This window comes from Salvia miltiorrhiza, chromosome 5, assembly GCF_028751815.1.
Source record: "Salvia miltiorrhiza cultivar Shanhuang (shh) chromosome 5, IMPLAD_Smil_shh, whole genome shotgun sequence".
Classification (NCBI taxonomy): Eukaryota; Viridiplantae; Streptophyta; class Magnoliopsida; order Lamiales; family Lamiaceae; genus Salvia; species Salvia miltiorrhiza.
Window position 1 is genome coordinate 40,497,821 of NC_080391.1, and position 24,215 is coordinate 40,522,035.

The 24,215-nt window shown below is 33.6% G+C and overlaps 2 protein-coding genes across 3 annotated transcripts; one reads left to right on the forward strand and one right to left on the reverse strand.

Annotated features, from left to right (window-relative positions):
- Nucleotides 1–647: 647 nt before the first annotated feature.
- LOC131025926 (uncharacterized) lies at nt 648–1,673 on the reverse strand. Its single transcript, XM_057955707.1, has 2 exons — nt 1,628–1,673; nt 648–1,567 (listed from the first exon to the last, which is right to left on the reverse strand). Exons 1-2 carry the CDS (start codon nt 1,671–1,673, stop codon nt 648–650), a joined length of 966 nt encoding a protein of 321 aa, XP_057811690.1.
- A 16,310-nt stretch (nt 1,674–17,983) lies between these two features.
- Nucleotides 17,984–22,919, forward strand: LOC131024423 (uncharacterized). Of its 2 annotated transcripts, none has more exons than XM_057953933.1 (12): nt 17,984–19,278; nt 19,901–20,171; nt 20,252–20,336; nt 20,420–20,544; nt 20,618–20,702; nt 20,784–20,910; nt 20,976–21,157; nt 21,265–21,670; nt 21,754–21,864; nt 21,947–22,018; nt 22,105–22,338; nt 22,424–22,919. In XM_057953933.1, exons 1-12 carry the CDS (start codon nt 19,129–19,131, stop codon nt 22,610–22,612), a joined length of 2,037 nt encoding a protein of 678 aa, XP_057809916.1. In that variant the 5' UTR covers nt 17,984–19,128; the 3' UTR covers nt 22,613–22,919. The 2 variants fall into 2 exon arrangements, with proteins under 2 accessions (XP_057809916.1, XP_057809917.1); XM_057953934.1 differs by having other exon boundaries at nt 21,000–21,157.
- Nucleotides 22,920–24,215: the final 1,296 nt, after the last annotated feature.

Here is a 24,215-nt window from a genome sequence, read left to right on the forward strand (position 1 = left end):
CCAAACCTATCATGCCAAAGCTTAAAGCTTTTTGTATCATTGAACTTTACGTTCATGATATGGTTTGTCTCAATTGCTTTTATGAATGTGTAATACATTCCAGAAGGTAGTGTTGCTAATTTTTCTTTTGTCAGCTTATAGCCTGAAACAAAAGAATTTATGTAAAGATATTCATTGCTACCTTCTGTAATTGTCTCGATGTGGTATCCATTATTGCGGATATCCTTGAAACTTAGTAAGTTCCTTTTGGACTCTAGTGTTCATTTTGGACTTACTAGAGTACAGGGCATTTTCAATATCTAATTTAGTATCATTTGACAAAATGATACAAGCTCTTCTGGAGCCTTCAATGATGTTTGATGCACCTGATATTGTGTTGACATTATCCTCGGCTAATGTCAACTTAAGGAAATACTTCTTCTTTTGAAGGATAGTGTGTGTGGTGGCACTATCGGTAAGACAAATATCACAAGATTTCATTTGATTTTCTGAGATATTTTTGATAAAAAAAATCAATTATTATTGAGTAAGCATTTCAAGATAAAGAAATAAGCAAATGTTCTAATAAAAAAGAAAAACAACATCTTGAAAGTAAATGGTATAAATAAGCAATGTCATCTTAACAACTAGAAATAAAAGATTGAAGACTAAATAGTGTCCATATTATTGTCTTCAAGCACACCACCACCAATCAACTGATCTATATTATCTCCTTTTGGGTCATCAAAGAAGTCGGAGACATCTAAATGAGTAGTATCAATTGGACCGTCAAAGTCAACATTATTGGACTCCTTCTTGCCTTTTCCCTTGATTGAATCTTGATATAGATCTGCAAGGTGTTTTGCTGTTCGGCAAGTACGTGCCCAATGTCCTGTCATACCACACCTTTGGCATTCACCTTCCTTTTTGTATGAATTGTGCTCGTTGGATGCTTTATGCTTTTTGTTGCTAGAGGTTGCATCATGTGGTTTACCACGTCCATGACCGCGACCATATCTATATCCACGTCCACGTCCACGCCCACGTCCACGTTGGTTCCCACGACCACGTCCATTATCATGGTTGAAAGTTGCATTGACTTCAGGCAATGCAGCGGAACCGGTTGGGCGAAGTTCGTGATTTTTTAAGAGCAATTCATTATTTTGCTCGGCAACCAACAAACAAGATATTAATTCTGAGTACTTTTTGAAACCACGCTCTCTATATTGTTGCTGTAACAGCACATTAGAAGCATGAAAAGTGGAGAATGTTTTCTCAAGCATATCAGCATCACTGATTTTCTCTCCACAAAGTTTCAATTTAGAAACAATTCTAAATAATTCAGAATTATAAGCACTCACAGACTTAAAGTCTTGCAGTCTTAGATGCATCCACTCGTAACGAGCTTTAGGAAGGACGACAGTCTTTTGATGATCAAACCTTTCTTTGAGGTTCGTACACAATTCTTGTGGATCTTTGACAGTCAGATACTCTGTCTTAAGGTCATCATGAAGGTGATGACGAAGGAATATTAGTGCCTTAGCGCAATCCTGGTCGGACGCTTTGTTTCCTTCTTTGATAGTTTCTCCTAGACCCCTTGAGATCAGGTGAATATCAGCATCAAGAGTCTATGACATGTAATTCTTGCCCGAGATGTCAAGGGCGATGAACTCAAGTTTGGCTATGTTTGCCATCCGTGCAATTTTGCACAAAATAATCAAGGATATGTTATCCAAAAGTTTAATTTACTTGCTCATAGAGCATGTAATATTCTTCAGGAATATTATCTGTGCTACTTTAATAGCATCAATTTAAGATCTTGAATGTGATATTCTTCAGGAATATTGTGCTATTTAAATAGCATCAATTAATGTCAAGATTATTTCGAAAAACAAATAGATTGCATATACATAACATAATATAACATGTACAAACAGATTAAGATCTTCATAAATTTAATAATATTCGATTCAATTGATTATTAAGTAAAAAAAAATCGGTTTAAAATGAACGTATTTTATGATTCATGCGTATTTATATGAATTGACATAAAATTAAGAAAAAGTAATATAAGAATATATTTATTGAAGCAATAGGCTATGGTACAAAGCAAATTGAAAAAGTTTTCGGCTATATCATTATTAGCCCTTTATTTTTTTTTATTTTTTTTATAAGAACAGTGAATAATTAATCATATATAAAAACAATGAATAAATAACATAACTACAACAAAAGTCATCAAGTATCCATCCAATTTCATAATAGAGGGAAAAAAAAATTAACATAAACTTTCGTCTGTTAATTGAAAGATCTCAACTAACCATTAGATAGCAAACTAGTGTCCAAGAATCCATCACTAAGAACTACGCAATAGATACTACGTAATTATCATGTCAAAACACATATAAATATGTTCAATTAGATTGCATTAACATACATAATTGAATTCGTCTCAGGCAATCCTAAAAATCATATATAATATGAGAATTTCGTGAAATCAAATAGAGATGGAGTTATTTAATTAACTACACTCTTATATGATTCACATAAAAACGACACAAAGATTAAAATAAAATTACCTTTTATGATCGAAGGGAGAGAATTAGAAACTATCGTGCTGATAACGTGTAATAAACTATAGAGAAGCGAGAGAATAGAGAAGAGAATATGAATGAAGTGTATTCAATATGAAGGCTAAAGGCCTCTATTTATACAAGTAGCCCAATACAATTGGACAACCCTTATTTTTGCTATTTTAAGAAAGGGGCCAATACAATTAGGACAGCCCAAAATGGCAAGGGGACCAATACAAATGGGACGGAGGGAGTAGGTGTTTTTTTTTCCTCCGCCCAGAACAATGCCATCTCATTGTTTCCTATTCGCTCTAAAGTTAAATAAATTCGAACGTCATCAAATGCAAAAGTTCAAATTCACCACTTTGTAAATTTGGATCTATTTATGCCAAAATAATGTTAAGAGTTAAATCTTAAAGTGGTTTTTAAACATTCCCAAAAATAAAAAATGGAAAAAGGTGATAAGATGCACATAAGTAGGGCCATCGATCGATATGACATCAGTTATTCGTACCTAATTTTCAGTTTACCGATTTTAAAATTTATCTAATTTTGGTAATCTTGTGAAAAAAAATCATAAAAAAATTGGAAGCTGGTGTATTTTTTTTTCAAATTTTAAATGTCATGGAAAAAATCAGAATTTGTTGAAAGTTAATATATTTTACAAAAAATATCCCATCATTAAATTATAAATCTTGTAAAATTAAATCCTAACCAGCCAATAATTGAAGGGACAATTGCAAAAAGTTACTATTTACTAAGGATTTTATGTGATTGGTTTTAAATTTTATACTATTAAATACTAATAAAAGAAGTTAACTTAAGATAGTAGATTGTGTGAAAGGTTTGGAGGATGGAGTTCGTTAAGATTACTAGGGGCGTTTTGTTGAGGTCGTGGTGTTGATTATCCTGATCTACCAATTAAAACGACCAGGCTTTTCAAATGTGAATGATTTTACCATAAACCATCGTACACATCCGTTGATCATGACTACAAATTTGCTTCTATTAACCAACACTGTCGATATGACAAATATGAATCATTTATCGTAGCAACTCAACCTACTCAAGTATTTTACTGCACATACGGGCATACCCAAGTAAAAATTAAAGTTGAAGATATTGGTTGGCTGCAGCAGTAAGGTGAAGGCAAGGCCACTTGTAGAAGTACCAAGTAATGAAAATACTCCAATGATTGGCGCATTTTTAAGAGGAACTTGTTAATAGAAACCCGTAGCCAATAATAGATGATGATCCAATATTAATTAGAAAGGATGCGACTCTAGTGGAGATACATCACATCTCTTTCGAGAGGTGGTGACAAGAGATTCGAAGAGGTGTGTGCTCTGGATGGGCATGATATCACATATGATGTCTAGTGAATCCAGTACTCAAGCCACCAGCACGTCCCAAACTCCTGACGAGGCTGTTGCGCTTAGAGTTGCATTGGATGCTCAAGTAAGCAGATGAGACAATCTCAAGGACCAATTGATGGAGCAAGTGGGCACCATCAATGACTTAAAGTGTTTGACGGTAGAATTGATGGCACAGAGAGGTCATAAAACTTTATTTGTGTTTACATTTGAATTGTGATTGGAGTTTGAATTTAGGCACTTATTGTAGTTTATATTAGTATTTTGTTTATTTTTTTCACTGTTGGATTTGTATACTGAAGGCAAGAATTTTTTATGCTTGTATACAATGTTTCTCAAGTTCACTGTATTATTCCCTATCTAAATTGTTTAGGATTACACATGTATGTCCACCTATCTCAATATAAAAAGATTCTATGGTGTGTTGTAGATCATAGAAGACAATATAATTAGAATAACCTTATGAGATAGAAAATTGATCACAACCGAGAAGACTCTAGAATGAGTTGTTGAATTAGGGTGCAATGTAGATGAAAATAGTTCGTCTTAGGTACTTGTCTATATTGATGTGTATAAATGTAGTGACCCGCTCTTTTTATTTTATTTAATTATGGTATCGCGATAATTAATATCGCATCTCTCAGTAAATGAAACCCAGTTACCAGTTATATATGAATCCAGTTTATGATCCTGATTTTTTTTATCAGAGATAGAGTATTATATTAGCCGTATGCTTTTGTATGCATGAGAGAAACGCGACGAGGATTATCGAACTATTCAGTAATTATTATTTCCAAGTTATAACTGACTTAGCGAAGTCAAGTTATTTATTAATCGAGAAACAGAAGCAGTTATATTTTATTAGTGCCACTAGAAGTCGAGGAATTATTCCGACTGCAAAGCAGATTAAATCTACGGATTTAATTTAAGACATACTACAGTTTATCAAGTTGGCAAGCAAGGAAGCAGATATCAAACAGATACAGAAATGCGATGATTAGAATTCATAACTAGTATTTATTTACAACGCAGTACTCGATTACATTAATTTTTCCTGTTGAAGAGCTCGTTTGTGCCTCACGTAACAATCATGGGCTTTAATTTGCCCCATTTCCTATCTTCTAAGTGAGAACACCCAGAATTGCAAACAACAGGAGGAAGAAAGTCAAAGAGAGAGAAAGTAAAAAGAAAAGTATGTTGCAGAGTAACCGACCACCTCTGCACTCCCATCTCTTCAGCCGCCCTCCAATGGCTGCCATGTTCCCCCAAGTCTCAACCTCTAGCCACCCTATCTCTGCACACTTTGCTAGCATACTCAAGTATGCGATGCTCATCTTCCTATTAATGCCAAACACCCAACAATGCAATATTCACTCTCATCTCATTTTCATCCAAAAGTTCCGAGATCAGTTCCAGTTCGTTTCATCCGAAGCTCTCAAGGTAAGGCTTGGCTTCAATGCTTTCTTCTCCTTTGATTAAGTTCACCTGCAATAACAGAAGGAACAATGCTCATTTCAGTTATTTCCCCAGCTAAAAACAGTACAACAACTAAGCCAAGCAACTTCAAGTTATTGTACAAAACGTTCAACCTCCAACAGCAAGCAATCAGTCCAAACATTTGAGGTAAATCACAATCTCAAATATCCATCCCAGTACGCATTCATACCAAGCATGATCATGAGTAGTTTCACGAGCATAGACGAGGAATAAACATCTTGAACTTAGTAAACACCCCAACTATGCGATCATGAACAAGTGACAGTTCAAGTATGAGTTTTAATCGAGCATATGAGTTTATGCAAAGCAAGAAGAGATACACCTTATCCTCGCCTAATTTACGCTAAGAACCAGTAGAAAAGGGGGCGAGATGTAACTTAGCTGTAGAAGGGAAGGGGCGACTGCCCTGCTCTGAATCAGAAGACGGCGTGACGACGGAGCTTCCGTTGGCGTCGGAACTAGGGCGCAATGGCAGCTGACGCCGATCAGACCTTGGCCGAGAGAAAAAACAGCCGGCGCTGACTGATTTCATGATTGAGACGAGGGGAGAGATGAGTGTGGCCAACGCCTACTGAATCGCCGGGTTCCAGACGAGGACGATCAGCTCCAAGGCCGGAGCAGCGCCGCTCCCAGACGACAGCAGCCCGTCGGATTTCGGACGAGGATGCGGCCGCAGCAGCGACCTGGTATTTAACGATTAGGGCTCTGCGATGAAGAGAAAAGGGCGACGCTGGGATAGATGCGTAGAAGGCTGACGCCGGTGACAGCAGACGACGGCTGGACGCCGAGGAAGAGGAAGCCGGCCGGATTTGAGAGGTGGCCGAGCGTAGACTTTGAAGAAGAAGGACGAGCGGCCCTTGAGTTTAAGATTAGAGAGAGAGACCAAAAACTTGAGAAGAGAGAGAGAGAGAAAGGAGAGACCGACAGTTTTGAGAAAGAGAAGAGAGTTGGGCTTGATTTATTTCAATTGTTGGGCCTATTTCCTTATGTTAATTGGGCCGATGCATTTTAAGTTGGGCTTGATTTTATTTTAATTGCTTGGGCTTTCACATTTAAATTCGAACTGGGCCAGTCTTTTATTTAATTGGCCCTTCTAATTATTTCTATTGGGCTTGATTTATTTAAGGAGTTGGGCTGATGCATATTTTATGATGGGCTATTAATCTAATCCCATTTATAATTCATTGGGCTAGTTTAATTCATCATTTGGGCCGATTAAATTGCCTATTGGACTAAGATTTATTCTTTCCAGCCCACATTATTTATCAGTGGGTGGACCGATTCTTATTCAGTAAATGAACCGCCCAGTTTTATTATTATTGATTTTGAATTTCAGACTTTAAAGCGAGCTATCATTGCTTATTTTTTTATTAAAGCCACTGGTTTATTTAATTAATTGGCTACTCTCTTTTGAGCCTATTAATTATTTGAGATTACATTAGTAATTATGTTTCTATCGAAAAGCTCGATAATTTCTACGAGGTCACACCTCGTTTAAAGCCGAGTTAGTCCTTTTCCGATCGAGTACAAATGCGAGGTTTATTTCACAACTAGAATATTCCGATGGGAAAGGAAGGATCACAGTTTTATTCGACCGCGTTAGACGAGAATTAGTTAAATCTATTAACGAGGATTAATAGTAGAATTCCCGATTATCGCTCAGAAGATTAGTACATGCATACCAGATTCATGCATAGTTACAATTACGCTTTCTCATTAATTGAGAATTTTCCTCGAGGCAATGTCTTATTTTATATTCTCGTGATTAAGGTTAAGCGCGAGAGTAAGAACTACACAAGGAGTCAGAGTACCTTAGCAAAACTTTGCTATCAGGTGGGCAATTTCTTACGCGTATAATAAAATGCTATCAGAGAACTATGCAAGTTTTATGCTTTACTTTGCCTAAGTGAGTTATGCAAGTTTTATGCTTTATTATGCCTAAATGAGTTAAGCTTTTATTATGCTTCACGATGAGTGATTTACGCTATGCTATTTACGCCTTATAAGAGTTACGCTTGTTATGCTTGAATGCTTTATGCTAATAGGTTTATGCCTGTGAGTGATGCTTGCGTCTGTTGGGGGAGGCCTCCCTCAACAGTACGATGCCGTGTCCATTGAGGAGGGCCTTCCTCACGGCGCGATGCCCGTGTCCGCTGAGAGAGGCCTCTCTCGCAGCGCGATGCCAGTATGCCAGTGTTCCAGCGTCCGTTGGGGGAAACCACCCTCGACGGTACGATACTAGCGTCTATTGGGGGAGGCCTCCCTCAATAGTACGATGCCGTGACCGCTGAGGGAGGCCCCTCTCACGGCGCGATGCCCGTGTTCGTTGGGGAAGGCCTTCTCCACGACACGATGCGTGTTTATGATTGTTAATGATGAAGAATGCGCTCATGCTATTTATGATTTTGGAAATGTTTAGTAAGCAAAGGATTTGAAAGAAACTTATGCCTCTTATGCGAAGTTGTGTTTTGTTGATGTTAAGTTTATGCATTAATTTTGGCAACTGCCCACTAAGTACTCTTGTACTTAGCCCTACGTTGTTTATGTTTGTGCAGGTTGAGCTGTGATGGGTGATGAAGTGTTGCTGGGTGGAGTTTTTGTCGAACTTAAAGTAGGCTCAGAAAGGATATATGTCTTCATACATGTATCTCAGTTATGCTTTCCGCTGTAAACACTGATTATTTCAGTTACGCCTTCCGCTGCAAACGCTGATTATGTTTTAGTCAAGCGTCTAGTTATGCCTTTTTCCTTTCAAGGAATATTTTCATGCGTATTCAAGTTCTTTGAGTATCCTTTTATGCGCCCTTTCTAAACCCGTTTCTTAATCTCCCTTCCCTGGTCATGGTTTCCCGGCTTAATTATCCCTAATTAAGGCCGGTCGTGACAATAAACGTATCAGAGCAGTTCGTTTGCTCTGAGCCTAAGAGTTTATTTCAATGTGCAGTATTTAAATTAATAGGATCACACTAGGAATTAATCGATGTATGGTGAATTATGATAATTCAAAAAATGATCCTATGAGCATTCCTACAAATCCTTGGTTAAAAACGTAACCAAATTCCCTTGACCTTTTCATGCTATGTTTTAATGATCGGCTAAAACCATCAACAATTTTTCGTTGAAGTTAACGACATGAAATACCGTCATTAATAAGGCTTGTCACAATCGATTAGTTTAACAATATTTTTCTTTTTGTCGTTAAAATTTTTAACGATGGTTTTTGGAGTTTTAATGATCAACGGTTTTTTGAGTTTTTTGAGTTGGTTGTGAGTGAATGTTAGGTCGCTGAAATTGCACTTTTAAAACGTAAGAATGAGAGAGGCTTCTTGGTGCTTTTATAGACCTTTAAGTCGTGGTCAGTTTGGACCACTTCCCACTTCCAGAAGCTTCCTATAACCGCTACAATCTCTCTCTGAAAATTGTCAGTCGACCAGTACAAATGTTGGTTAAAAAGATATGGGTCTTGAAAAATAGGAACAAACTACCTACTACTATGGATCATGATTAACCACCATTGCACTTATTAAAAATGTGGCCAACTACTACAAAACCTTTATTCCACAACCAAAGAAAAATAAAACGTGAAAGAAAGGTAAAGATTAAATATTTACAGTTGTCAAATGGAGAGTCAAAGTACAACTTCAAGGCATACTCCAGAATGTTGGCTGGTTCCCAGAAATGTTGACAATAGGAATGTTATCAGCATTCAACCCAACATTGTCGGAGTCAACATTGACTCTATCAAAAACTAAAATAATAATAATAAAAAAGAATTAAAAAATAAATTTATTCAAAAAGATGAGAGATGAGCGAGATTTTTTTTTTAAAAATTTTAATATTTAAACAAATATAACTTTTGCATTTTAAATCTAATATTTACATAAAATATACTCACTCCGTCCCATTAGGGCTTGTCCCATTTCTTTTGGGTATGGTTATTAAGGAGAGTTAAATTAATGTAGTAAAAATATGTAAATGTATGAGGCCATATTATTTGTAGTGTAAAATCATTATAAAAAATGGCAACAAGACAATATCGATGGGACAACCCAAAAAGAGAAACATGACAAGATCAATGGGATGGAGGGAGTATCAAATTAAAGCTTCCATATTATATATTTTATAACTAATCGAATTTCACGATTTAGAAAAAAAATAAAACAAAAAATAAGAAGTTAAAAAAAAAAACATAAAAAGGAAAAATACAGTTCACAAATTAACTTTCAATTTTATTATAACTACAAAATTATCATTCAATGTTAAAATTGATTTAAAATTAATTTCAAATTGAGAATTGCCTTTTTAATATAGTATAGATATCACCACATATATTTTATGGATTAGTCGTTCTTTCAACTCCTGAATGAAAATTTGATAAATACATTCAATACTAGGTAGATGAGATTCATATTCATGCAACCTATGACTTTTGAAATGCAATTTATACCTTAGGGGGGGAGAATTTACGCCGGGGGTCTTCTTCTAATATTCCTGGTGTTTTGAAATCGTTATGGATATTGCTTTCTACAATTGATTATATGGATTACGAACACTATCTATCTATTATAAAGCAGCTGATCAATTTGGATTACGAACACTATCTATCTACTATAAAGCAGCAAATTTGGTCATGTTAGAGAAAAAGTGTACATACTTTAATTCTCGTAATTAATGTCTGGGATATGCACTCAAAAAACTCTTTAAAACCCTCCAATTTATTCAAACTTGGACAAGCAAATTAAAACAAATCAAGGAAGTTTCTTAATTATCAGAGAAGCCAATGGCGAAAGTTTGCGTTCTCCTAATATTTTGCATGCTTTCATTTTCTGGTAAATTAACATTTTCTTTGCCAATGTAGTATTAGTTCCGGTGTTCACACGAGTCCATAATCACAATTTTCTTAGAAATGATTTATTATAAGAAATATGGTTATTGATTAATTGGGTGTTGATGGTGAAAGTGGAAGCACAGGTGTCGCTAATTTGCTTAGAAGATTCAGACTGCGCTTCGCTGTGCCTACGGCTACCACACTGCCTTTCTTGTAAATGCAGAAAGGGGTTATGCGTTTTGGACTGTCCCCGCGCTCATGCTCATCCACCCAATAACTAAACATTTTCATTTTCTCATCCAATAAAATGCTGTATGCTAATTAATTTTAAGTTAAACTCTAATTCATTGCTTATATTCGTAGGTCGGTGCAAGATCTTTCGATTTAGAAATGTTGTTGTGGTTTTTTTTTTTTTTTAAATAAATCAATAATGATTTCTCATTTTTTTATGACTCAAACCTCATATCTACTGATTTGAGGAAAAGCATCTTACCAACTTAGCACGTTTCGTTGTCATTTTGACTTAAAATGTTGGGGACATTCATTCAAGTTGAAAACTTCCGATTACAGACTTTGCATTATAACATGTGGGTTTATTAGATATGAATTCAAAACAAGCCCGACACGTTTTTGAGTCATGAAATGCCTCATACATAAAGTTCTAAGTCAGAAAACTCTCATTTTTTTTATTTTATTTTCTGGTATAAAATTATTCTGCCATATAAAATTAATTTGACACTGAAATTCATCTGCTTGGAAAATGCCCATTTTGTTTGTCGAGGCCTAACTAACTTCATGCACAAGAATGTTTTTGCTGAGCAGGCCATAGAAAACTAACCTAATTAATTTTGTTTTGGCACAACCCAATTTGTTTCTTGAAATGGTGGGCTCGAGCCAAGCCGGTCAGGACTCTTTGACAACCTTATACTCCATATCCAAGCCAGCATAAAATTGAATATTAATTTCTCATTTGAAATGCAACCAATTAATGGGTGAGTTTTCTCCAAACAAGCAATCCATATGTGGCGCAAGACACCTTTAATCTCAAATCAGTTTGCAACAAATTAAAAATGTTTTTTTGTACTCTTTTAACCTTTCATTCAATACCGACACTTTAGCTCTACTTTAGTTTTAGGAAAAAAAAATGGAAAAGACATATATAAGCGTAAATTAATGGCAGATCACGAAACACATGCACCAAAGGATGCGAAATTGACAAGTTTGTGCCCTCGTTTTATTCATTACTCCCTCCGTCCGCCAAGATTATGTCACAATTACTATATCGGGCGTCCTCCAAGATTATGTCACTTTTCTTTTATGGCAATGGTCCCACCATCCTCTTTAATATTTTATCTTTACTAACACTCTTTATTTACAAAAAAACCACTCAAAATTCAATCTCAATCACTCATCTCATAAAGTGGTGGGACCATTTCTCCACTACATCAAAATCATCACAAATTTTATTAAATCCCGTGTCCAAGCAAATTGTTATAATCTTAGCGGACAGATGGAGTATTAATTATTTCTTTAGTTTCTTTTTGCCATTTTTCTTGTAAGGTTCAAAACTGTGACTAATAATAAGTATTTCATGTCTCCATGTATAAGAGCACCGCCACTGTAGTTTGTATATATAATGACAGCATGTATAGTGTTTTCTCTTCTTTTCAAAAGTAGTTATGACTTAAAAAACAAAGAGAGAAAGAAAGAGAATATTGAAAGTGCAGGTAGGTAGAAAATATGTGGTTGTAATTAAGCATGCTCCTAGTCATTCCACCTGAATGATTGCATTTGATTTGCATGCACAGAACTATAGCAATATCCATTGTATTATGTGTATATGGGGAGTCATTTAACTTACCAAGGATATGCATAGGGAGGGTTATTATACAAATAAAATTTATCATATAAAATAAGTTTATATGAATTTATGATGAAATATTACGAATTTGTCGTGGAAATGATAAATTCAAAAATGAAATTTTGGTTGTCTATGAAATTTAAACTCATGTCCACACAAATAATCCGACGGAATAGCGACGGAATTATTAGCGACGGATAATAATCCGTCGTTAAATATTATTTATTATTTTTAATTTATTTTTTAATTATTTTTTTAAATTTATCGACGGAATAGCGATGGAATATATTCCGTCGTTAAATATTACTCTATCCGTCCTCTAAAAGTAGACCACTTTTACTATATCGAGCGTCCGCAAGGAGTATATCACTTTCCTTTTAAAGAAATGGTCTCACCATCCACTTTAATCTTTTATCCTTATAAGCACTCTTTATTTATAAAAAACACACCACAAATTCAATCTCAACCACACATCTCATAAAGTGGTGGGACTCTTTCTCCACTACATCAAAATTATCACCAATTTTATTAAATCTCGTGCCTAGCCAAAGTGGTTCACTTTTGGCGGACGGAGGGAGTATTTATTTATTTTTTATTTTTTAATTAATAATCCGTCGGTAATTCTGTCGGTAAATATTATTAATGTTTTTGTTATTTTTATTTTTTTTAACATTTTTAATTATTTTTAATTAATATTCTAATTTATTCTTATTTTTAAATTATTGAGAATATTTTAAATTTATTGTTATTTTCAACAATAATATATATTTTTTTAATTAACTATAGTATTAATATTTTTTATTATTTTAAATTCGATCGTATATTTACCGTCATTCTTTCGTCGGCACCACAAGTCTTAGAAATGACTTCAACATATTCTAAACTTATGAATAAATGATATTGTATATTGAAATAGAGTTTAAATGAATTAATAGGTGATAGTTATATCAATAATACGCGTGTTCTGTACAGTGACCACTCAAAAGAACTTCAAGGTTAAGCTCTCTTTACTTAGAGCACAATTAAGATGGGTGACCCACTGGGAAGTTTGTCTTAACGTATGCAATTAATTGTGGAGAATAAATCTAGATTGATTAAAAAAATATATATTGTTTTTTTGTAAAAAAATAGCGACGGAAATGAATTTCGTCGCTAATACTGACGGTCATTTTCGTCGCTATTTTCATCGACGTCGGCGTCATCGCGTGCTTACCTACGGACGGTCCGTCGGTATTTCCGTCGGTAATTAGCGACGGATGCGAAATTCCGTCGATAATTTTTTTACCGACCACTTTTACAGCGACACACGGTGGCCGTCGTTGATCCGTCGGTATATCGATTTACCGACGGAATTTCGCACTTTACCGACGGAAAATTCTGTCGGTAATCGGCCAGATTCTTGTAGTGTTCATTTAGCAATATGAGTAATTCATTGTAAATCTTCACAATCTAAGAATATGTAAAAATGCTAATGAGATCTTGTTTAAGTGGCAAAGTTGAAGCACTTAAACATTATCTTTGTGAGAGATCTTGAGTTCAATTTGTATGGGTAATTCTCCAACCTTTATGTGGTGTAGAGGTTGGGTAATTCTTCAACCTTTATGTGGTGTAGAGGCTCGGTCTGTGTGCAGGTTGCTTATTTGATTATATAATTGATACCTCTTGTAATTTTTTTGTTTTAAAAAAAACTATTTAAAACTGATTAATTCCTAATTTGTTTTTTAAAATTAATTTTAATTTTGTGCAACAGGAAATTATGGAAAAGATCAGATGATGGCCATATATTTGGATGAGAACTAAGATATGTCATAATCCTTGATTCATATAATCTTGGGGTTTCAATTAATTATCGAATCCTGATTTTTCACAAATTTCCAAATCGCTCACAAATTTCCAAATCGCTTATTCATGTGCATTAAGATGACTACCAAAGGTAAAATATCACATGATTATTTCGATTGTTTGTTTCAAAAAATTAATCATATATATCTGTTCGATCTAATCTAGATAGTAGTTGTATTTGGTTTTCAATTCTTGCACAAAAGGATATGTCATTATTATAACTCAACTCCATATACGTTGATGATCAAATAGAAACTCTTTTCTCTCGTAGCATGTGAATTTATTATTGGAACCATTGACGATCGATTATCATTAGTTGGGATGGATCTAGGGATGCCAATTTTACCCACCGGTAACGGATATCCGTGAAAACTCGATTCTAATAGGGCGATTTGATGAGTATTTGATATTTACAGATAGTTTCGTGAGTATAATTCACTATCCATTTAGTTCGTGGGTATGAGCGTGGATACTTATTATCCATACCCACGAAATTCGTTTACCAGCAAAAAATATCCGCGAAAATACACGCGAATTACCTGTGAAATATCCGTAAAATACCCACGCAATATCCTTAAAATATGGGCTTTGGATATACATATGAGATATGGGCCAACATATGTCAAGGAAATAATGGAAATTTTTGGACAAGACAAGAAGACGAAGAAGAAGAGTTCAATGAAGAGGGCTATATTTCTACTATTGAACAATAATATAACTTTGTTGAATTTTATATTTTAGTTAATGAATTTGGATTTAAATTTTATCATTTGTGGATTTGAATATGGATGAAAGATGTGGATTTGAACCATGTAATTTGTGGTGATTTTTTTTATTAAGGTATTCGATGGATAGCGGGTGGCGGGTATGCGACGGATAGCGGGTGATGGGCATCCGACGGGTAGCAGGTTGGCGGATACCCGATGGATAGCGGGTATCTGCGGGTGGCGAGTTTGGGTACCATTTAATATCCACAAATAGTTTGTGGTTAAATTCTACTATCCGTTTAGTTCGCGGGTATGTGTATGGATAGCCACTATCCATACCCGTAGTGACGGCAAAGGTTTGGAGTGCACCGACCCTACACAAGGTGAGAGTGACAGCATGGCGGTGTCTGAAAAATCGGCTGGCGACATGTGACAATCTTGTAAAGAGGAGAGTGCAACTGACGGACGCCGAGGTTTGGTGTAATGCTTGTGTCGGGAATGTTGAGACGACGAATCACCTTTTCCTATTATGCTCGAAAGCTCAACAGGTATGGGATGCAATAGAGTCGTGGATGGGGATCAGAACAGTGAGAGCGAACGAATTGATGCAACATTTCAGTATGTTCATAAACAGTGGAAGAGGTAAAGAGAGTGAAAGGCCATCAAAGCGTTATAGATGTGCACGATTTGGCTATTGTGGAAACAAAGGAATGAAAGCAGATTTGAAGAACAAGTCTGGGAGGTGCAAAGGGCGGTGTCAGAGATTATAGGTCGGCTGTGGAGTTGGAGTAAGATTTTTAGGTTTACTAAGTCGGATGTAAGTTTCTCTTGCTGGTGCTCTAGCAATTTTTTGCTCTCTTCATGTATTGACTTTTAGGTACTTCTGGTACCTTTTGATTTTTATATTAATTCCCTTTTCAGATAAAAAAAACGGTACTCGATTGCCATCTCTAGATGGATCCAAAAAAAAATTATTATGAGGTCACAAAATTAATATAAGTATACTATAAATATAAAATACGTTAAAAAAAATTACTACATAATAATTTTAAGTCTATTAAAATTTAAAATCTACAAGTTTTCATTGACTTAAACATTTGCATGATTGATTATCAAAAATTTGTTTCTCAATATATATAATCATTAATTAATTTATCATCCATCCGATCGTGTAGATGATTTTTTATGATATTCATTACAGAAAATATTCTTTCAAATTATGTATATATTTATTGGGATTGAAGATTTAAATATTTGCTTATTTATTTAAATAAATAAATAAATATATATATATATATATATATATACATTAATTAGTAAAAAAGTGAAAAAAGAAAATTATGGGGGCACGTGCCCCCACACTATGTAAATGACACTACTTAGTTATACAAATGACACTATAACATTTTAAAATATTATAATGTTTTGTATAACCAAATAGTGTTAATTATATGCAGTGTCATTTGTATAATCAAATAGTGTCATTTACATCATTTGAATTGGGATGCGGATTCGAATTAGAATATACGTCAGAGTTTGAGTGCATTGCACCCAAATTTTTGTGTTATCATTATACACTAATTCAGTTTATTTTATTAGAGGTAAGTAACATTTACTGATGATTTATGGTACACATGAAATAAATGAAAGGTGAATACGAGTATTGGACATACTAAGTTAAAATAAAAATAGAAAAAGAAATTATTGATAATATATTTACAAACCTAATTCAAATTTTTCACAAAACACTTAAAAAGTGTTCGATTAAATTTATTTTCAAGAGCTTATACGCTGATGAAGCAAAAAATATCACCCAAAGATAAAACGTATAAAAATATAAGATGACACGAGAATTTAACGTGGTTCGATCATAAATGATCTACGTCCACAGTGATTGTCCGGTTTTCCACTATATTTTGTGATAAGTTTACAATTACAAGTGAAGAGCTAGAATGAATGAATCCCCTTTTTTTTCATGTACAAGTGCTCTATTTATAGATAACTAATTGGGCCTAACCCTAAAGCCCACGAAACAGAGAAATGAAGCCCAACTCGGTGGTAAAGCTGGCTCTGACAAGGCTATCACTAGCAGCGCTGCCCTCTAGCAGGGCTCCCGGCAAGGCTGTCCTCGGCAGCGCTGCCCTCTGGCGGGGCTCCTGGCAAGGCTCCCCGGCAAGGCTTAGCTAATATTTCAGCGCTGTGCATATTTTACTCCTCATCATAAGCTACAACAACTTATAAGATGTAGTTTCTCAAAGAGCTTGTAAGTTATCAAAATATTTGGATAATCGAACTTATGAGCTTGAGAGATAAAAAGAGATGAATTTAGAATGAAATATGATGAAATTAATAAATTATAATTAAATAATATTTGTAAAATGATTGTTTCGTATGATATTATGAAAAATTAAGCTAGGATAAATGAATTTATATTTTGGAAGCTTATAATCTCTTGAAGTTTATTTTTAAAATTTATAAATTCTTTAAAATTTTATTTTATCAACTATTTTGAAGGAATTTATAAGCTCCTGAAACTTAGAAGTTATTTTAAAAAAACTTAGAAGTTCACAGCTAAACACCATCTTAATTAGGACCGGTGGACTAATTAAACATAAGAAATAAACAAACAAATCATATACGAGACAAAGGAGCATGCGCTAATTTATCTATATATAACTTTTAATTTCTCTAACCTGTGATAATTGATATCGATGTGTGGGGTAATTAACTTTAGACGTGTATTTTACTCTAGAAAATTGCGTCAGTTCATAATTGGTATAGAGATTAAACCAGTACCCATTATCAGTAATTATGATTAACCCAATTAAGCTTGTGGCTCATTATTTTTCCCGCATGGAATATTAGTTTCATGTTTAAGTGGCGATTAGGTGGAGGAGATATAATTAACGTTGAGGAATGAGCAAATGCTTAAAGTCTAATTTTAAAATAGTTTAAATTAACTATACTTTATTATCCACAATGACAGTGGATTAAGAGACGCCCTTAGTGACCATATGTAAGAAAGAATGAAAATGAGATTAAGATTTGCTGTTTATTTTATTCTTGTGGGGAAAAAAAGCAGTCTGATCAAAGGCAGACAGATCAAAGGCAATAAATAACAATTTGACAACGAAATCAATGAATAAATGTTAAATCATCAGAGAAGAATTACTTGATTAATACGGATTATTGATTAAATGAGTATCAGAATTAGTGAAGGGCTTATCCAAAAGTGATTACCTCAGCAAAGATTGCTATTATTATAAAATATTAGATAAAGATGGGATTATCATAGTGGGGGGAGAAAGTGGAGACAAACCATATCTATACTAATATAAAAGCAGAGTTTTCTGCAGCAGCCATTTCCCGCCAATCAGCCCAGCCTTTAGCCCAATGGATTTTGCTTGATTATCGTGCACTGGATTAAGAGAGGGTCTGCATTTTGGCTCCAACATCAGCACGATTTTGAATTTGAAATTTGGAGCCCAAATTTCAGCAGCCATTTCCCGCCAATCAGCCCAATGGATTTTGCTTGATTATCGTGCACTGGATTAAGAGAGGGTCTGCATTTTGGCTCCAACATCAGCACGATTTTGAATTTGAAATTTGGAGCCCAAATTTCTTTTCAGCCAACTGTTTTCGAAATTCTATAAATACCACTTCATTATCTTCTAATTCTTCACACTTAACTTCTGGGATTTAACATTTGTAATATCTCTCATCCTTCTTTTTTCCAAAAAAATTATCTGATTTCGCACTTGCAATATTCTTTTGTCTTCTTCGAAAATTTCTATATGTTTCCTTTTGAATCATTTCTCTAATTGCTGCAGAGAGCCTTTCCATGGAAAGAGTTATTCCACTTATAAGTGGCAATGAGATGATTTATCTGATTTCGTACTTTAAAGATTCTCTTGTCTTCTTCAAAAATCTTCAAAAATTTCTATTTGTTTCATTTTTAATCATTTCTCAATATTGCTGCAGAGAGCCTTTCCATGGAAAGAGCTATTCCACTGATAAGTGGCAGTGAGAATGATGAATATTCTTTATGCTGATTTTTCAAACTTCACTGCATTTCGAAAAATTCTTTTTGTTGTCTATTTGAAAACTTTTTGTTTGATTTTCTATAATGAATATTCTGTATGCTCATTTTTCTATCTTTACTACTTTTCAAAAATTTCTTTTTCTTTGTCTACTTGAAAACTTTTTGTTTGCTTTTTCAAAAAGATGTTTGTTTGGAAATGGCTAAGCTATTCTGCAATGACAAAGTTAAATACATGATCATTTGTACAAAAATAAAGTACTTTGCGTTATTGCAGAAAGAATTTTCATAAAGTGATATGTAATCATTTTTTCCATGTTAGAATGTTTATATGCTAAGATATAATTTTTAGTATCACATTTTTAAGGAACCAAAAAAGGATCTAATATTTGTTTAATTTTTTTAAATGATTTTAGAAAAAAGTTGAAGATGGCTCCCCTGTACACCAATATTGATGCACTGGTGACAAATAAAACAACTCAAGCCATAAAAGTGCGCTGTGTGCGAGTGTACAATAGATACGTTGCTGGCTCAAAGTCCGAAATAATTCGAATTGAGTGTGTTGTGCATGATGAACAGGTTTTTGTAGTGTGTGTGTGTAATTGTATTTGGTATCAGATAATTTATTACAAAATAGTATTATATTAAAAAAAACTATGAAAGATATATGCATGTTAATTTATAAAAATATTGTTCAAACTGTTATATTTGAGTGTGTTGTGCATGATGAACAGGTTTTTGTAGTGTGTGTGTGTAATTGTATTTGGTATCAGATAATTTATTACAAAATAGTATTATATTAAAAAAAACTATGAAAGATATATGCATGTTCATTTATAAAAATATTGTCCAAACTGTTATATTTGAATGTGTTGTGCATGATGAACATGTTTTTGTAGTGTGTGTGTAATTTTGTTAATTTATTACAAAATAGTATTATATTAAAAAAAATTATGTAAGATATATGCCTGTTCATTTTTATGCAAATACCCACCTGCTTACCAATAAATACTAATATGCTTACCAATACTTCCCTGCAAATACTTCCCTTCATTTAAAAAAAAAAACTTTTTTCGTATGTCTATGAAAATACTTCCCTGCTTACCAATAAAATATGCAGTACAGTGTTGTCCTTTACCTGAATCAGTGCAAATCAGTGCATTCCTGTTGCATAACAATTCACATGTTAATATATTTGTAGGGAACACGGATACAATTGAGTGTGCCAAACAAACTAACCAAAATGTTTGGAAACAAACTTAAAGAAGGTTTGGTTTATCAAATAATGAATTTCATGGTCAAGAGAAATGGTACGAAGTGGAAGGTGACAGATCATGTGCATCGTCTTGAACTCACGCCAAAAACCATGATTTCGGAAGTATTTCCAAAGTGTTTTCCAAACTATAAGTTCTCATTCAAATCATTTGAGGATATTTCTTCAATTCAGACTACTGATTCAGTAGGAATGTTTGGTATGTGTTTTATTTTTTTGGTATTTGTGGGTTTATTGGTACTACAATGTGCAGTTTGGTAACCTTGGATTATTTTGTAGATGTTATTGGAGTGATAGCAGGGAAAGGGTTTGTGAAGAATGACTCCGAGTCAAAAATGGTTGAATTAAAGTTGGAGGATCAAAAGTATATGTTAATCTTTATTTAAGTTTTCACAGTATAATCATTATGTAGGTTTTTTGTTATTATAATATGATTTTATTTAACAGCCACAATCAAATCTACTGCACTCTATGGGAGGACTATGTTGATATGTTCCTCAATCAAGCTGATGCTGCAGACACAAGGGTTCAGATTATTATTATTCAGCTTTGTCGCCCTAACTTTTATCGTGGTATGAATTTTGTTTGATTTTTTCAGGTTGTATGTTGTGGATAATATTAATAGCTAACTTTGATTGTATGTAGGTGAGATGCGAGCATGCACATCTTACAATGCTTCTCAGATTTTTCTAAATTCTGATATTCCCGAAATAGAAGATTTTAGGAAGCAGTAAGTGTTTCATGATTGTGTAGTGTTGATATGCATTTTATAATTGTTGTTTTTCTTTAGTAATGTGTTGTTTATGTGTAGGATCATTGGGAATCAGTCATTTTCAGCCAGGCTTGAATTATCATTTGAAAAAAGTGTTGTTCAAACTGATGATTTCTTCAATGGAAACATAGTTGTTAAAACGCTCGATGATATTTTCACAGTTGAGGTAATGCATTTAATAGCTAAGAAGAGTAAATTTAGGAAAGATTATGTGTTTTAACAAAAGAACAGTTTCTTTGTTATGATTTTTGGCAGGATGGGGAGCATTGGATCTGTGCCAAAATAGACAATGTTGACTGTTATGCACAATGGTGTTATAACGCTTGCAGAAAATGCACAAGAAAAGTGGAAAAGAAAACTGGAAGATTTTATTGTGGTAACTGTGACAAATATGATGGAGTAGTTAATAAGAGGTTAAGTATATTAAATGCCATTAGTATTTAATTTATTCAATATGATTTAATAGGATGTATTGTACAAGTTTATTAAATTTTTCATATGTGATTTATATCTATTATAGGTATCAACTGATTTTGAATGTGGTTGATTGTACCAATAATGCTTCTTTATTGGTGTGGGATAAGGAGGCTGTGGCCTTGGTTGGGAAAAAAGCTGTGCAAATATCAATGAATGACAAAGAGGCAGCTGATGCCAAGATTGTTCCAAAGGAGATTGATGTAGCTTTGAATGAACGAGTTGTTATGTTTAAGATACAGATGAGATCAGAAGCATCTTTTGTGGAGGATAAGCCATACACAGTTACTAAAGTTTGCACTGACCAACTGGTCATTAATCATTTCTGGAAAGAGAACGATGTTTGTGGGCTTTCTGCGACCCTGGAGGATTTGTCTGACAAAGGTTATTTAGAGCAGTGTGAGTCTTTATCTCAAATTTCAGATATAACAATGGCTGGAGACCTTGGAAAGGTATTGTGTACTTGTGTATTTAAATTGTTGTGTTTCTTACAATTGGTTTAGTCACTGAAACCTAATTTCATTTACTTAAATAGGATTATGGAGATGGGAAAAGCACCCCCATGACTGTTTCACTTGCAGAGTCGCATGTTTTATCAAAGATTTCCCAAATTACAGATATATCAGCTGCTGAAGAGCTTGGGAAGGTATTGTATACTTGTGTATATTAATTGTTGTGTTTTTTACAATTGGTTTAGACATTGAAATGTATTTCATTTCCTTAAATAGGATTATGGAGATGGGTTGAGCACCCCCATGAATGTTTCACTTGCTGAGGTTTCAATGTCAGCTTTCGGGAAGGTATTGCATGATTTATGCATATCAGTATTTGTACTTTTTAATTAGTGTTTAGTTACTTTAAAATTATTTATTGTTTACTGAAATAGGATGGTGATGGGATGATCACCCCAAAGGGTGAAACATTAACCCAGAGTGCTGCATCATTGAAGATTATTAAGGAACCTAATTGCCATGAATTAGTGAAGAGGAAGCTGCTAACTAAGGCTGATATTTGTGGGATGTCTGCATCTGCAGAGAATTTGTTTGACAAAGGTTACTTGGAAGATTGTGAGTCCTTATCACATAACACTGATGTTTCAATGGCTACAGTTTTTGGGAAGGTATTGTATGATTTATGAATATTAATATTTGTACTTTAAATTAGTGTTTAGTTACTTTAACATTTTTTATTGTTTACTGAAATAGGATTGTGAAGATGGGATGATCACCCCAAAGAAGGTTACACAGACTGGGAGTGATGCATCATCGAAGATTATTAAGGAACCTAAGTGCCATGAATCTGTGAAGAGGAAGCTGTTGGATGATTTCACAAATGAAGAAAATGATAGGAAGAAGAAGGCGAGAGCTGTGAAAGTGAAGATTGAAAAGAATTGACGAAGCAAATCCTTTTGTTTTTTGAACTGATCTGTCTAAGGTTCTAAGTAGGAATGGTCATCTTAACTGTTATTTCTATTACAAACTCTATGTTGCAGTACTTTTGTTATGTTAGTTTTGGTTTGATTGCAAATATTGATGCTTACTTGAGTAAGCATCATATAATTTGCAGTCAATAGATTTAGATGACCTTATGTATGAATCTAGCAGTTTGTGTTGGTAGTAATTATTTTGTTTAATCTGCATGACCTTATGTATGAATTTGCCAGTTTGTGTTGGTAGTAACTATTTAGTTTTATCTGGTAAATGTGATTTAGTTTTAAATGTTATTTCTATACATTTATAATCATGTTTAACCAGCATCATTAACTAAAGTACATAATTTGCTAAGAATTATAATATTGTATATATGCTATAATTATTTCAGTTTTATGTTACAGGCCTATGAACTTAACTAAATATTAACTTATACTAATTTACTTTACTGGTGTAAGTCAAAGTTAATAATTTGTACTATATCTATTTACTGTGGTTTAATAGATAGAAAGTACAATCCTATATGAGTTACATATTCAATTTACATCAAATTTCTCTTGACCATGAATCTTATTTTCCAAAGTATTAATTACAGCTTTTATATATTTGAAAGTTTGATATTTAATGCACCTATAGATTTATTTTTTAATTATGAGATTTGAAGTTTGGATTGTATTCGATTTTTTTTATTATTACAAGTTTCATATTTAATGTACATATTTTTTTAACAGAGACAATATTTTACATGCAGAGATACTATAATTAATGCAGATATTGTATTTTAAATATTTATGTTATCAAACTGATGTTATAATGTATTAACGTTGAGTTGCTGAATTGAAATTTTATTGAGAAAAAGAAAAACGAAAGTAACAAAGAAAATAATGTATTAACGTTGAGTTATTACATAAATAGATAGTAACAGGGAATTAAAAACATCTATTCAGTAATTTCTTAACTCATTTCAAGTTTTTGAAAATAAATATATCATTAAAAATATTTTCAATTCAAGTTATTAAGAAGTCTTATATCTAATATAGGATATCATATAAAAAATATGATCTTTTTTTTTCAAATACAGAAATTATAATCTTATATGAATTACCTCTTCAGTTTATATTAATTTAATGTAAACTGAATTTGTTTTTTTGAAGTGTGAATTTAATTACTATTTCTTGTGTATTTGAAGCTGATATCATATGATTTAATGCAGATGTAGTTTTATTTTTTCGTTAAATGTCATTCAGTGTCTATGTTTAATATTTATGTTATCAAACATAAACAAATGACCACCGGGCAGGTCTACTCCATTAAATTTGAAAAAAAAATCACATAATTGACCACCAGGCAGGGCTACTCCATTAAATTTGAAAAAAATAATCACATAATTGACCACCAGGCAGGCCATCTCCGTGATCACCAGGCAGATCACACTCCATTCAAAGTCTAACATAATTTACAAGTAAGGTGATGTTACCTTATGCATAGTAGCCACAATATTTCATAAGGATTTTGTATGGTGTTTTGATCTTGGAGCCACAACATCAGTATATGACCTGTATTTTTA